This window comes from Pseudorasbora parva, chromosome 4 (genome assembly GCF_024679245.1).
Source record: "Pseudorasbora parva isolate DD20220531a chromosome 4, ASM2467924v1, whole genome shotgun sequence".
Lineage (NCBI taxonomy): Eukaryota > Metazoa > Chordata > Actinopteri > Cypriniformes > Gobionidae > Pseudorasbora > Pseudorasbora parva.
In genome coordinates, this window is record NC_090175.1 from 24,831,070 (window position 1) to 24,847,262 (window position 16,193).

The 16,193-nt window shown below is 37.1% G+C and overlaps 1 protein-coding gene and 1 long non-coding RNA gene across 2 annotated transcripts in view; one reads left to right on the plus strand and one right to left on the minus strand.

Moving 5' to 3' along the window:
* Positions 1-16,193, plus strand: part of LOC137073156 (uncharacterized) — an 82,151-nt gene that overhangs the window by 52,860 nt on the left and 13,098 nt on the right. The gene's annotated exons all lie outside the window — the stretch shown is intronic.
* Positions 1-16,193, minus strand: part of hhip (hedgehog interacting protein) — a 41,397-nt gene that overhangs the window by 3,570 nt on the left and 21,634 nt on the right. Inside the window, exons 8-11 of the mRNA XM_067441369.1 lie at positions 15,960-16,081; positions 12,964-13,087; positions 12,237-12,367; positions 10,213-10,297 (exon numbers count right to left, since the gene is read on the minus strand). Of these exons, the coding sequence (XP_067297470.1) occupies positions 10,213-10,297; positions 12,237-12,367; positions 12,964-13,087; positions 15,960-16,081 (462 nt within the window). The remainder of the gene's footprint in view (positions 1-10,212; positions 10,298-12,236; positions 12,368-12,963; positions 13,088-15,959; positions 16,082-16,193) is intronic.

Sequence of the window (16,193 nt, forward strand, 5' to 3'; positions counted from 1 at the left end):
GTAACACAATAGTATGGGGGGAACACATCTTCACTATTAACTACGACTTTTGCCTCAATAAACTCCTAATTTACTGCTTATTAATAGTAAGTAACAGTTTTTGTAGCATTTAAGTTTAAGTATTGGGTAGGATTAAGGGATGTAGAATAAGGTCATGAAGAATAAGGCAATAAAGGGTTACTTCAGCGATTAGCGATTGCGATTGTATCAGTAGAAACCCTGGAGTATATTCAAACGATAGCTTCTAAAGGCATGAACTGAAAATGCAGCAGTCTGATCACACGCTGTGAATGTATCCCGCGAGCGCGGACTCATTTACCTCAGCTCTTATCACGAGAGCTCATTCATCTCATTCATGACGGTGAATGAAATCTGACTCCTGCAGTGCTGCTGTGACACTCGCACGTTAACTAAATCACATTTTATTACACGGCTCTGTGAAATACTTGATTCTGATTGGTCAATCGCGCATTCCAGCGGTACGTTATTTCCAGATAACAACCGCTCATACGGGTACTACGAGTTATCTTGACCGGTACTACTTCAATGCTTAACGCTGGCGCCATCTTGTGGCTTAAACAGTCGTGGGTTACAATGGAAGACTTCAAGGCAGGTTTCCTTTATAACGTTTTTAATATAGATATTTTTCTTACACAAACGCATCGATTCGAATCAGAAGGCTCTATTAACCCATCGGAGCCGTGTGGAGCACGTTATTTGACGGACAGCTGCATTTTTTATGGACTTCAAACACAACTACAACTACTGCTTGGATTAAAGTTAGCCTGGACTTTTAAAACTCTGATTGTATTTGTCTGAAAGAAGAATGTAATATACACCTATGATAACTTGAGGGTGAGTAAATCATAGGCTTGGTTTCATTTTTGGGTGAACTAACCCTTTCAGCATTCATTTTCAACATTTAGCAAGGGCATGGCAAATCTTCAGCAATAGATAAAGGCTTAAAGCAGGTTGGAGCTGTTTTCCTTTGCGGAAGCTTTGCGGAAGAGCTAATAAAATATTTAATCTCGAGACAATATTTTGTGTCTAATAATTATTTATTTGAGACTAGTAGCCGTGTAATAAGTGGGATAATGTACACCCAGCCGGTTGTTATCACAGAATAAAACCCTTCAGAGTGATGCAAGACCCCTCCGCTTCACGTCGGGGTCCTGATCACTCTGTCGGGATTTATTCTGCGATAACAACCGGCTGGGTGTACATTATCCCTTACATATTGAACAGACACAATCAGTTTTTACTTGTACTCTGTTCTCTAAATAAACTGATTTTTATGGAAATGAACGCAGTGGGCAAATGACCCAGTAATCTAGTAGGCTTTGGCTTTGGGAGTGGCCTCGTAGGACAGCGAAGCATTCTGGGAACTGTTGTCTTTCATCCCCATGAGGATCTTTTCTCAGTCTAGAAGGCGCCAAATGTAAAAATAATTTCACATTTCTACAACATTAATGACCCAGCTTAAAGATTCATCTTCCCAGCGCTGAAGTACCATACCATACATTTAATATTTGCCAATATCCTAGTAATATGCATGCTAATAAGCAACTAGTGAATAGTTAATAACTGAACTTGTACTTTTTGATGCATGTCCATTTTTGCTGTATGGACTTTTAATGGATGGACAAATTGTTTTTGTCATGTGTTTAAAGATTTTTGACAGGTTTTAAATGACATATGTAAATTATAACAGAATTGTAAATTTTGGGTAAACTTTTAATGCATATCCTACTCCTTTAGCATACATATCTTTATTATAATAATACATTTCTTTTGAACATTATTTTAACATAGTTTCACAGTCCAGCAATAACTGTTTTGTTTCCATAATTTGGATTAATTGCGATTAGTCTTATTTCTCCTGCTCCTATTAAGGGAGTTGTCGTTCGTGTGCAGGTTTGTTTCTATGGAGCTGGCAGAGATGCTGACCTCGTCATGCCAACGGTTTGCAAAGAAGTTTGATTATTCCAAACATCGACATAACATGTTAATTCGTTGACAACAGACGCCAACAAGTTTTACAAACTGAAACAGGTTTAACCAAACCCAGCTACCGTTGGATGTCGGTGCTCCTCGCGACAGTGTGAACCCGGCTTATGAGTGTCTATAAGAGAATGGGATGTTGGATCTCTGGGTTTCCCTGACAGCTTTAGTGACTGATGGCAGGAGTAGGGTGGTAACAAGGGAATTCTGGCAGGATGCACTGGGGGTCTAGTGGGGGAGCAGTTCCCATGCTCCCCTCTAACGCTTTCAGCACCCAGATCAGGTCTCCCTTGTCTCTCATCCACACTTTGTATTTTTTTGTTTTTTGTGTTGTTGTGACAGGCTATGTTGTTAAAAAAACATAGAGACAGAAAAGATGAGGAAGAGAATGAAATAGAGATGGATAGTGAAAAAGAAATAGAGGGAGGGAAAGGAGAGAAAGAGACGCTCCCTAGAGGATTGGGCTAACACTGTTAATGACGTTAGGGTCAGCGGCACTACTAAACAGTTTGTATTACTGGCAGGGTGGCCATGAAAACAACACCTGCTGCCGTGGCACTTGACAAAGACAGCTGGGTCAACAGGCACTGTGGGAATGTATCAACTCTGTGAGGCCACTTGCATAAAACACAGACTGATAAATTAAAAGAATGCCCCAGCTTATTAGTTTAAGACTGTCCTGTAGCTTGAATGGGAGGTTGAACACATCAGCTGCCCAACCACTCTTTTTGTCCATCCTAGGATTGTTTGGCACAATATGCTAACCGATATCCCAGTTTTCCTCCCTGTTCTGCATTTCCCACCTAGGGAGAAATCATCTACACTCATGCTAAGGAAGTAGTGGAAGTTGTGGATTTTTTGGTGCCTCTTATGCTGATTTGACAAGTTGTAGTGTTGAATTATGTGGAATCGATTCAGATGTGTTCAACTTAAGATTACTATACACTTACTGATAGCTGCAAGCAAAATTAATAACCCCCAATATTTCATAAGTGAAAACACAAGGAATGAGAGAAATGTAGAACTTGGTGAATTAATTAAATTCCGAGGAAATCTAAAAAGCTTTTTGAGGAATTCGGATTCTGTGTGTGACCACTCATGGGTAATAAGTCCAGTATCTCTGAGCTTTTCTTTAGAAAACAGTTTAATATCTCTTGGCTTAACTTGTTGGCTTTGATAGTAAGAAACAGTTGAGTTATTTGATGAAAGCAAGTGCACGGGTAGAGGGGTGAAGAGCTCAGGAGTGTTTGAGAAAAGGCTTCATCAAGGCACACTGTGTGACTCTGTCCTTTTTGTCATTTCTCTCTTTTGTTAGCACCTCTTTGTGAATACATTGTATCAAAAAATTTACTGTGTATTGTAGCTGTAGGCCATTCAATACCACCCCTAAGGGTCTTTGTCAAGGGGAGGAACACGGTTGTGAGCGGGAGAGATTTAGGACAGACCATGAAATAAAAGACACTTGTGAGAGATGGGGACCAGGAGAATGTGAGCACTATTTAAAGTGTTTGTATACCTTGATACACACTTAGGCCTAGAGGAATTTGCAACCGCCATAATCGCTACAGAAAAGCATTTCTAAAGAACCTATTCACACATCTTAAGCCATCAAAATCCAGTCATGGAAGATACATTGTTGTTTACTTTCTAACATATCTTCAGGTCTGAGGCTTGAACATTTAGTGAGTGAATAAAAGTCACTTCAGAAGTCCTTAAAATAACACCTAACCAAAAGTCTTTGGTTGACAGAAAAGATTGTATATTCCACAACAACAACAAAAAATCACTATTAAAGGAATAGTTCACCCACAAATGAAAATTATCCCATAATGTATTCACTCTCAAGCCATCTTAGGTGTATATGCCTTGCTTTTCTTTCAACCAAAATCGGAGTTATATTAAAAGCTTTCATAATGGGAGTGAATAGTAACTTCGATTTTGAAGCCATTTATCATATGGTGCTTTTCCATTACCAGCACCAGCTTGATTCAACTCGGCTCGTTTTTTGCTCCGTTTTCCATTGCAGATAGTACCTGATCGTCATAGTGTCCTGCGGTGACGTAATCTTCTACGCGACACACACCCGCTTAAACACACAGGACAATGGAAGAAATCGAGTGTAGCCTATGCTGTTTTTGATCCTCGGGATGTGGCTGTTTCTCACAGCAAGAAGACAAATGTTGTTTCAATCTCTCGCCAAACTATTTAAAAATGGGCAGGGTCTGGCGCTTGACGCAGTGAATAGTGAATATCTCTGACCAATCAACAGTCTGCCGTGTTTCACTTCACATTTTAGTATCGCCTCAGCTGGCTCAGAACCTCTCCGGAGGCGTTACAAAAAAAAGTATCTGGAAGCAGGAACAGGTACAACTTTTACACAGTGAAAACAAACTCAAGCTCTTCTGACATTTCGCTTAATTTAAAAAAAAAAAACTTTAATTCTAATTTGTGACCGGTGTTTTGTTTTGCTCTATCCTTTGCGCTTCACAGTTCGTCAGTACCTCATGCGTCGGGTCAGAGGTCAATCTTTCGCCGGAATTAGACTCACAAACGGTCAAATATTATACTTGTATAAAGTTATAAACATGGATATTTTTCCTACAAAAATGCATTGGTTTGCTACGGAATGGGTTTATTTACCCTCTGGAGACGTGTGGATTTCCTTTATGATGGATGGATTCGCTTTTTTGGGCTTCACAATTGGAAAAGCCAGGATTTTTTTTTTTAACATAACTAATTATATTTGGCAGTCATACATGCCTAGGATGGCTTGAGTGTGAGTAAATTATGGGATAATTAAACAAATTTGGGTTAACATTTAGTTATCACTTGTAGTGGCATGTAATGAAGTTTGCTTACTGAGCTACATTTTTCTTACAATGAATACGCCAACTGAGATAACAGTTCAGTCAACTGCGGCTTGTCTTTAACAGCAACATATTCATACAAAACATAAGACCTCTAAATGAATTAAATCAATAATAAATTGTAAATGTGTTGAGCATCCTGCAACAAATATTTTTCAGATTTTATATACTAAGTCAGTTGAAAGTAAGCAGGATATATTAAAATGTAGTGCATGGCTTCGGCAGGCGTGTATTATTACACCAAGGGCCCAATTTTAACGATCTGAGCACATGATCTGAAGCAAATGGCGCAGGTGCACTTAACGGTCGGGTGCCAGGCACATGGATCAAAAGGGTTGTACATAGGGTGAGTCTCAATCAGATCCCTAGTTCAGTTGTCAGGGCACTGATCAGGGAATCAGCCCATTGACTTATGTCCTGATCAGTGCCCTGACTAGTGAACTAGGGAGCTGATTGAGACGCAGGGCTAGTCTCTTAATGAGTCATGGGTCTGTTTTGAGTGTAACGTGCAATAAACCAATCAGAGTCTTATCTCCCATTCCCTTTAACCCTAACCCACCATAATGGATTTGCTATTTACATGGTGAAATTTGTGAGTGGAAAGCTCCTCCAAGAGTGAACGCTTCTCCAAAGAGGAATCCTTTTATTTTTAATATATAAAAATGTTATATTAACAATGTTATATTAACACTGTAACACAGTGTTTGGTCTTTTGAACTAACAATCACGTTTCTCTGAAAAATGAATGTGAAAGTGGGTGTGAGTTTGTGTGCATGAAAATAAACAGAAATAAACGCATGAAGAGCACTCTCTCACATAGCACTCTCACATAGCACAGCACACAAAAGTCAGTATATTTCTCTATTTGTATGTAGTTTGTGTTTTACACCATTTTCACTCTGTACATTTTTCTCAATTTGTGTTTGCGAAGATTATTTGGACCATTTGTTCATTTACTCAGTATATTTTATTGCACGGTTTGTTGTCACAACTTGTTGCATTGTTTGCATTTGTTTTTTCATGTTCAAATTATAATATATTTCTCTGAAGGAACATTTTTATTTCAGTGTTGTTATTATATAACAATATTTCTATTTACTCTTTGAACTTTTTAGGACATGTCTACATTGTCAGGTTGTACATACACCTGTTTTCACTCAAATAATATTATACTAAATGGCTATAACTTGCTGAGGGATTGTTACATGTAGACAAAAATTAATCTGGAAGTCTAAAACAACCAAGTCTAACTTTCAAAAGGAAAAAAATGCAACTTCATGAAGTTCTGTTTGAGTTCACAGTAAAAACACCCCATTTTTACTGCCGTTTTTCTTGAAATTATATTAATTGAATCCATTCTCAGAATAAATAAATGTAAAATTGGGACATCAAATGAGCTAGATGGAAACTTCAGGTTCCCCTGTTTAAAATTATATATGGCACTTGATTCTAAATGCTAGAATGGGTGAGGAAAACAAAGAAATGTAGAGGCTCAACAGGCACCCAAAAAATGTTCTAGGTCTTTCAGGGTTAAACAATGTGGTGCTGGAAATGAAAATGATAACTAGCAAAAAACAGTTGCGCGCTGAGTGTATGATAGCCTTTAGTGGGGCAGCGGATGTCTGATCCCTGCCCAGCTCTACAGCGCCCCACAGTTTTCCAATGTAAATATTTGTGGTGAAAAATGGAACTGCAGTTAGCTCTAATTGAGAGCCATAGGGGAAGATTTGAAACTGCCCTCACTCCAGACCAAGACGACATCAATTCGCTTCAGCTATGTGGAGTCTGCATCAGGTCAGTAACATGCCTGTTTTTCTTATGTGAAGTAGCAAATCATATTAATGAAAGTATAAATCCTTTAGTTTAATTGTGCTATGTAAATGAATAGCCTTTATAGTTCCATTGTGTTTGTTTCATGTTTGTTCTGAGAATAGACATGACTTTCCTTTCCTCACCGGGATTCCTCCACAATCTGTAACATTATAAAACAACATTCAGAGGAAATAAGTACTACATTATGGCAATCGTAAGATAGCTGTTTGTACTTAAATCCTATCAACAGTTGAGCGTCACCCTCAAGCTGAATAATGTAACTATTAGTAACCACTAATGTAACTCTGCCAAAAGTGTTCTGCATGCGTTCAGTGATTAGAATATAAAGCTTGCAAAATGTAAATGTCTAAACTAGTGCTAAGACCCAGAATCTGCCCTACATGAATTTACGGTCAGGAGCCGCTACTGATTTGAATACTGAATACACTGGACTAGTAAAAGAAAATTGAATAAGACTGGATTTGTGTAAGTTTATGTTTAATATTACCAATTCATAAATAGTTCAGTTACTGGCATCTTCTCAGTTATTGCCACCGGCCAATAAACAATCCTACAGTCTCTCTCTTGTCCACCTTGGACATCGACATGCATACATTTCAATGTGTGGTGGCTTATTTATTATTCTACGTTAACAGACTGCTAAACAAACACGGATGGGTGCAGTCATTAAGGTGAGGCTGCAATATCTCAAACACTAGACTTCCATATGACACGATATTTAATGCCCTCTCCCCTACCACACAGTTGTACAACCTAAAAGTGCAACGCAGCAGATCAAAATCAAAACAACGTGGCTATTTTGAAGCTCTACCCTAGCCAGAACGCAAAGGTTAAAGGGTACAGGAAAGATGTAAATGTAGATACTCGAAATGTAAATGCTGGACCACCCCACTTGACAGTGCTAGTAACTCAGATTTGTTATATCACCTCTTTTATTTGGTAATTAGACCACAAAAAGTGACAAGATGTATAAAACAGTGAACCCAACACCACAGGTCTGACAGACTAAACAACTCCAATCAATGGTGGAAAGAATTGTTCTTTGGAAAAATGCAGCAATGCCAGAAAACATAAATAAAGTAAGTTTGAGGGGCCTTGTTTAGGAGACTCATGGAAACATCTGTGGTAATTAATAGCATTAGACTTGGGTGGCACTGTCGTCACCTGGGTATACAGTGCCTTGCAAAAATATTCAGGCCTTCAAGCAATTTTCTCTCAATCCTTGCTGAATTGCTGAAAAGTAAATATCTCTGCATTTACCAGCATAAGGATTGGGACACATAAGGATACACACACAACAAATTATATTGTTCATATAATGGCAATCTATTTATTTATTAAATGTGATTTTCATTCTTCCAGGCAGATTCACTCCAGGTTTCAGTTTGGACTGGACATTTTTTGGGATTGACTTGACTGGGGAGGGAACTGATATTTTTGTTACTGTCATTTGCACCGTTTTTGGAAATGCATTTTTCTCTCTTTTTTAACAAGAGACCTATTTCCTGCTGATAAAACATATCCACCTATGGTGCATTCACCAGAATACTTCACTGCAGGTATAGTGTACACCAAGATGTGGGCAGTGAAAGATTTGTGCCACACATATTGCTTTGAATCTAGGTCTTATCTGAACCAAAGCTGCAACATGGCCACTACTAAGCAAAACACTTTAGATGCGCCATCTCATGGTCCCCTATACCTGTCAGTGTTACAAAGAACTCTTATCTTATAATTGGCTGGTGCACCTCTACATGGTTCTTAGATACAGAACTTTGTAGCTTTTTCAAAGTGTTCATTTGCCTTTCTGCTTCTTGTTTGTATGGTTTAGAGTTTAGAGGAACAACCTAGCCAGTGTCTGGGTTGCTTCCACTTCCAGATAAGTAAACTGACAGTCACCTCTTGGAAATTCACTTGGATATTATTTTGTTCTTGGATATTATTTTCACAGCCTTCATGTCTCACTTAAATAAGGATATCTATTATAAAGAGTTTTTATTCAAAATACTTTTTTCTGGATTTACATAAGACCAACTGCTATTCAATTGTGTCCTCATTAGACCAGACTAAAAACTAAAATGTGATATTTTTGCAAGGTGGATCTGCAAATTATGGTAGATGAAAGACTAAATTAATGTATTTGTAGTTTAGGACAATTTTGCATGTGTCTAATGAACAAGATGTATTTTTAGCAGGTTTTTTTTCCCCTCTTAAAAAAGAACAATTAAAGAATAAAAAAAGATATATTATGTTCAAGTTTTAAATTATTTCACCTGATATTTGCTGGTAATTTATATAGTTCTAATGGTGTAAAAAGGTCCAGTAAAAGGATATTGAATGGCATAGAAAGCACAAAAACAAGTTTCATGAGCGATTGGTTTGAATTAGAGACTTGACAGATCTGCCTGTGCCTATTGTAATGTCCCTTTTTTCTGGAAATGATATATCTGATCTATTAAACATGCAAACACTTTTGGCAGTTGTTATGTGGGAATTCATATGCTCATTTCTAATAGATGATATGCCTTTCATATGCACTTGGCTTGGTGAGAACGACATATTTTCAAGATCTATCATAAAAGTGGCTTTTAGTGGTGTAAAACACACGGGGTAAATTACGCCATATTGAAAAAAGCCAATGAGCATACAGAAATGATTAAATCCTTTAAACGACTCCCTTCACATGTGTTGAAGCTCTTGCCGTGAACCCGTGCGCATGTATGTCAATTAGATGCATTTTGTTCGCCCCGCAGATTCGCCAGCATACAGTATGAACATTCTCAGGGAAAACATTCCCTCTGTTGAAGACAGGTGTGTAAGTCCTGTCAAAGCAAGGAAAACACCCAACAGACCACACAGGCTCACTAGTTAACCAGCACTGTCCAAGCCAACTTGACTGTGTTGGTGTTAGAAACACGTTACACTAACATTTGGAAATGGTATGCTTACTCTCCAATTATGGCTGAGGTTTGTGTTGGCCAAGACCGGCAGTTGTGTGATGATTTGTTTAAGGGAAGCTAGACTCCTTGTGCGTGTCTGTGAGCGAAAACGAGTAATGCTTTAACTGGATAGTTCACCCAAAAATGAACATTCTGTCATTATCAATTCACCCTTATGTCATTTCAAACTGCGGAACACAAAAGAAAGCTATTTTGTTAAAAGTCTCAGTGTTTTTGTCCACACAATAAAAGTTAATGCAGGTCAATGTAGTTTTGGACCCCAATCACACTCACTGTATGAACAAAACAACATTCTTTAAAATAACCATCACTATCTTGGTATGAACCAACCACACAGATGTGCAAACCATAACATGTAAAAAGAATACCAGAGGACGTTTTGTAAAACGGAATGAAAATGGAATTAATTATGCGAGTTTCAATATTAGCATTGCTCAGCAGTAACATCACATATTTCACATGCGAGTAATGAAAATGGAAAAACAGAGAGGCTGTTGCATAAACTCTATTGTATACAATATGTTGCTCTGTGTATTCAAAGTTCAACGCACCTTTTAGGGTCCACCAACTTGTAGAGTTTTCCACTGTGCGACTGTATCACCGTGCTTTTGCTGGAGGCAAGGATGTAGACCTCACCTGCAGAGGAAAGAAAACATGTAGACCTTTAAGGGATCTCATCTGTCTTCTCTCACCTTCCTTCCTTCCTACTCAGTGCACTTGACACTGGTTCATGAGAGGGTTTCAAGAGGGGCTCATTAAATCCTCATGCAAGTAATTTAATGAGGAGCAAGCTTGCAGCACTGTGCACAGATTGTAAACATGTGTCAAGGAGACTGCCATGTGGGTCTCCAGTACAGCCTTCCACTGAATCCCTCTTACAAATCAGCAACAAATGCTATCTCTCCCTCACAGAGCCCCAATCTTGGCAAAGCATGAGATTTATTCTCTGTCACACTTGACCTGGTGTTTGGATTCGTGAGTTTATGTTCCCTGTGATGCACTGAGCTGTGAGGACATTACATGGTGGCAGCAAGTACAGCCTAGTAGCAGCGAGTGGACATAACTTTGCTTTAGCAATGCACTGTCAGAGGGGCTGGCATCAAGTTCACATAAATGAATCCCTTTACCATTCTAGTGTGCCAAAAATCAGTTGATACCAATGTTAAATGTGCATGTAAGGAAAGGCAGGAGATTGCGCATATAAACCCTATGCTGACAGACTACGCTGACCTCTGATTTCCAATTGTACCGTCTGTCCACAGCAAAACAAAAAGGAAGAAATCTGTCAGGAAACTAAAGGAGTACTGTGTCATACCAGAATGTTCCTTGGAGGAAAGATATTTAAAAGTGGGAGGTTGGACAAGGGATTGGTTTTCTTTCTGTTCTGTATCATTCAGATTATTCTTGTATTTCAGCAGTTTTTTCTGACCACTTGATATGTATGACTACAGTATACACATTTTTATGTAAAACAATTGCTTCATTAGACCTTGTCTAAACAAAACAAATCCTGTTCGCTTTCTTGTGTTAGTTTTGTCTGAACTTACACTACTGTTCAAAAGTTAGGGGTCATTAAGATTTATAGATATATTTTTTAAAAAATACAGTAAAAAAATAATATATTGGTGTCTATTTTAATATATTTTAAAATATAATGTATTGTTACAGGCCATGACATTACATGTCCTGGCAAAGCAGAATTTTTAAAAGTCATTAGCATTTCTTATTTTTATAGTTAAAAATTTAATGAATGTAATGAATTATTATTATTATAAAAACAGTATTTTTAATATTTAAAAAATATTTATTTTTGTGTAAACTATTTTTTTCAGGATGGATTTTTGATGAATATGGCATTCATTTGCAGTCTTTATATTTTTTTGACTTTACTGTCGCTTTTTAATTTTTTTATGTTGGTGATTAAGGAAAACAAAAAATCGTACTAACCTCAAACTTTCAAACAGTAATGTATAAACTTTGTATGACTGGGCGATAGACTGCAATAAAATGTTAAAGTCGATAATGATTATAGATATCACTATAGATAATTAATCTACCGGTATATGGATTAATCAAACAGCCTACATCTTATTTGACAAAAAATGCAATGTTTTGTTGTAACTCAATTGTTATATTTTCATTTGAATATGTTTTAAAAGCTTGATCAAATTGTTAAAAGTTTATACAAATTTTGATTAAATCTTAAAAGAGCGCCCCCCCCCCCCCCCCCGAAAAAAAAAAGATTATAATTAAATAAATAAATTTGAAGACAAAATGTATGGAAAAATAAAATGGATATCATCTAAATTAAAAAGAGTTTAAACAAGCTTGATTTCATTCTCATGGTCAAACAAATAGGTGTAAACGAAAGTATTTTCTTCCCCAGTAAAGGTAAATTAATACTATGATATCAATATCATATGATATGGAACAAAATTTTAGGCCATATCACCCAGTCCTAAAACTTTGCTTGATACAGTTTTTCAAGAAACCTTGACATGAATAAAGGTTACAACAGAAACACAAAATTTGCGGTGAAATGAACATACATAAAGCTTATTGAGAGCTCACTGACCTAATTCATCTTCGCCAAACCCCAGGATGTGGCCTACCAGTGAGGAACCACAGGAACTGCTAGTACCAAGACAAAGAGGCTTCTCTTGCCACGATCTGTCTTCTGAAGGCCTCTGGAGAATTCTGAAGTTTCTGAAATAATCATACAGTCAGGGGTTTAAATCATAAATACTCCAATACTCTTTGCTGTCTATCATTTATGATGCCCCAGACATCAAAACAAAATGACAAGACAAAACATTAGGGATAATTTATTGCTTTGAATTTCCAGGAACAATTTCTTTTCTACAGTTTATCTCTCACTGTTGACAAAATAGGCAGGCTGATAGTGAAAGAGGATGAATTACAAATCAGCGCAAAGTGTAAAAAACATATACCGGCGGCCAATTGACCTGGCAGGAAACCAGCTCTCAATTTACTCTGAAAAAGCTCTTTTTTTTCTCATTGGGGTATGTGGCAAGTCAGTGTGCGTGTGTTGGCACAGTCAAAAACAGGAAAGATGGCAGTTTCCTTTCGCAATTCAATGATTACGGTACCACAAAACCCTAGCAATGAGGAGTGATTTGAAAAAGGGAGCATAACATCTGTTTTGTTTTTTTGGAAACGGAACTATTTTGTATCTCTGCTGTGTTTAACTGAAAGATACATACTATAAATACATACTAGATACATACTAAGAGGGGCACAGATCAAAAAGTAGTAATACCACATCATATAAGGGAACTTACCCATTTTTGTCTCCAAATACATAACTTCCATAAAGTCTTCTTGACTGACATCCCCTGTAGATAAATCCACCAACAGGGGTGGCACCTCCGTTTGACCCCAAGTCGAATATAGACGGTTCATTTTCTGTAGGCAGACACACCAACAACTCACTCTCAAAGAAAAAAAAGCAAAACCAAGCAACAAGTCGACATGTAACCACAGTACATTTTATGTATAGTTTTATGGGTTATTTGAGTTAACAGAAAAGAAATCCTAATCATCTGAACTGTTTAGATAACTCAATTTTACACATTTAACAAACTAAATGTCTTCAATCACCATCCTACATGTGTTGCAAAGTTAATTTATCACCATAATAACAGTTTTCTTTGTTTGTGTAAGGGATATCCATGTTTACCACAATCTGTCAAGAGACCATTAGCACTTCACACAGGGTGGTTTTAATTAGCTATTCCCCAGACGGTTATAAAAACACTATGTAAACTTGATATGGAGGGCTGTGTTCATTTCACTAAATGTCCTTATTAACATTCAGTTTGAGCACTGTTAAGTTCACATTATAGCTAAAATAGATTAGGGAATGGACGCAAGAGCAACGGAGAAAGGGTGAGGTAATCCTACAATTACTATTGAGTGTTTGTGTATATTTGTGTAAGTTTGTATGGCTACAAAGATTATACAGCAGCTTAGGGAATGGCGAGTATTATAATGTTACAGTCAGAGCCCCATAAAACAATAAAATGTGATTTAATGAAGTAAGTCATTCACCATGGTGATGGTTTAACATCGTAAATGGCCTGGTGTTTGGGGTAATTTGGCACATTTGTGAGACAAGCTTTTTGGGGTTTAAATGCATTGGTTGGGAGAGAGCCATATTTGTTTGCTGCCAATGTGTAAGGAGTACAAGAAAGCCAATGCATTATTTTGGCCATATATATTATATATATACACACACAGGTCCTTCTCTAAAAATTTGCATATGTGATAAAAATTAATTATTTTCCATAATGTAATGATAAAAATGTAGCTTTCATATATTTGAGATGTATTGCACACCAACTGAAATATTTCAGGTCTTTTATTGTTTTAATACTGATGATTTTGGCATACAGCTCATGAAAACCCAAAATTTCTATCTAAAAAAATTAGCATAATTCGTCCGACCAATAAAAGAAATTTCCTTTTGCAGAAATGACTGCTTCAATGCAGCGTGGCATGGAGGCAATCAGCCTGCTGAGTTGTTATGGAGGCCCAGGATGCTTCGATAGCGGCCTTAAGCTCATCCAGAGTGTTGGGTCTTGCGTCTCTCAACTATGTATAATTTTATTTTTTTCAAATTTTTTTGAGAAGGACCTGTATATATATATATATATATATATATATATATATATATATATATATATACACATATATACATACACAAACTCTCACCTAAAGGATTATTAGGAACACCTGTTCAATTTCTCATTAATGCAATTATCTTATCAACCAATCATATGGCAGTTGTTTTAATGCATTTAGGGGTGTGGTCCTGGTCAAGACAATCTCCTGAACTCCAAACTAAATGTCAGAATGGGAAAGAAAGGTGATTTAAGCTATTTTGAGCATGGCATGGTTGTTGGTGCCAGACAGGCCGGTCTGAGTATTTCACAATCTGCTCAGTTACTGGGATTTTCACGGACAAACATTTTTAGGGTTCACAAAGAATGGTGTGAAAAGGGAAAAACCTCCAGTATGCGGCAGTCCTGTGGGCGAAAATGCCTTGTTGATGCTAGAGGTCAGAGGAGAATGGGCCGACTAATTCAAACTGATAGAAGAGCAACTTTGACTGAAATAACCACTCGTTACAACCGAGGTATGCAGCAAAGCATTTGTGAAGCCACAACACGCACAACCTTAAGGCGGAGAGGCTACACCAGCAGAAGACCCCACCGGGTACTACTCATCTCCACTACAAATAGGAAAAAGGGGCTACAATTTGCACGAGCATCACCAAAATTGGACAGTTGAAAACTGGAAAATCTTGCCTGGTCAAACACAGTATTGGTATGGTGTTCCTAATAATCCTTTAGGTGAGTGTATAGATATATATATATATATATATATATATATATATATAAATATATATATATATATATATATATATATATATATTACATTCACTTCTGGTAGTAATTTAGGGTCTTAATCAGCACGACAGAGATGAAGTGCTATGTTTGTCATTCTATGTTTTAGTGATGCTTTATTAACAATTTTCAGGAGGAGCACGTTAAGAGAATTAAACCTAATTAAACACGAGTCAAGCATATTAAGCTAATCAATTTAATCAACGATAAGAGGTTTGCATATAAACAGCTGACTTTCCTTTCGTTGACAGTTTCTTAGCATCCCTTCACCATCCTCACTTTGATTTAATAAACTCTTATTAGATGTCAACACAATCCATAATACAATACAGTCTAGTTTATCATGGGGGGATATTCTGGGTTTGGACAAAAATTATGCGTCCGGAGCCCTCTCCCGGACCGCACGCCAAATACGCATAATCTTTACTCTATTTAATTGGATTTTAAGTGTGAACTCGTGAAATGACTATATAAATGCTCTTTGACAGTGATAAATTGTTTTGTTGTATACGTGCTGCTTTGCATGCCCCCAGAAATGAAAATAATTTTTATATTTAAAGTGTGGACATGTTAAGAAACAATAGTATTGCAATAATAGTCTTGAATAACGCTTTGATAGGTTGCTGTGGAAAGTCTTAAATATTTTTGGAACACAGCCTCATTCCGTCGAAGACATTCTGTCAGCATAAAAACTTAACAATTTTTTTTTTAACCAGTACATGGACTGATATTTTAATGCTTTCTGAAACACAATACAGGAACTTCTTGAGTGGTTGCCTGGTTGGAACTACTTGGCTTGTTGAAAAGCCTTTCTGCCTGTACAGTAATTCATCATGTTCTCAGAAACCAGCAACTTCTAACAGACATACCATAGTCTTTCCCTTTGATGACCTGTAGGATCCTGCCTGTTGTCGTATTTTTGCCAACAGTATCTGTGCAGAGGATCAGCAGACTCCCATTGGTATCCATGCGGAGCTTATCCACTGCACACCTAGAACACAAAGTATTTTTTGTAAATTCATGTTTCAAGACAACAGCAATGTAAACAACACTGATATTTTTGTTATATTACTATTTATTTTTATTAAACAATATATAATTTT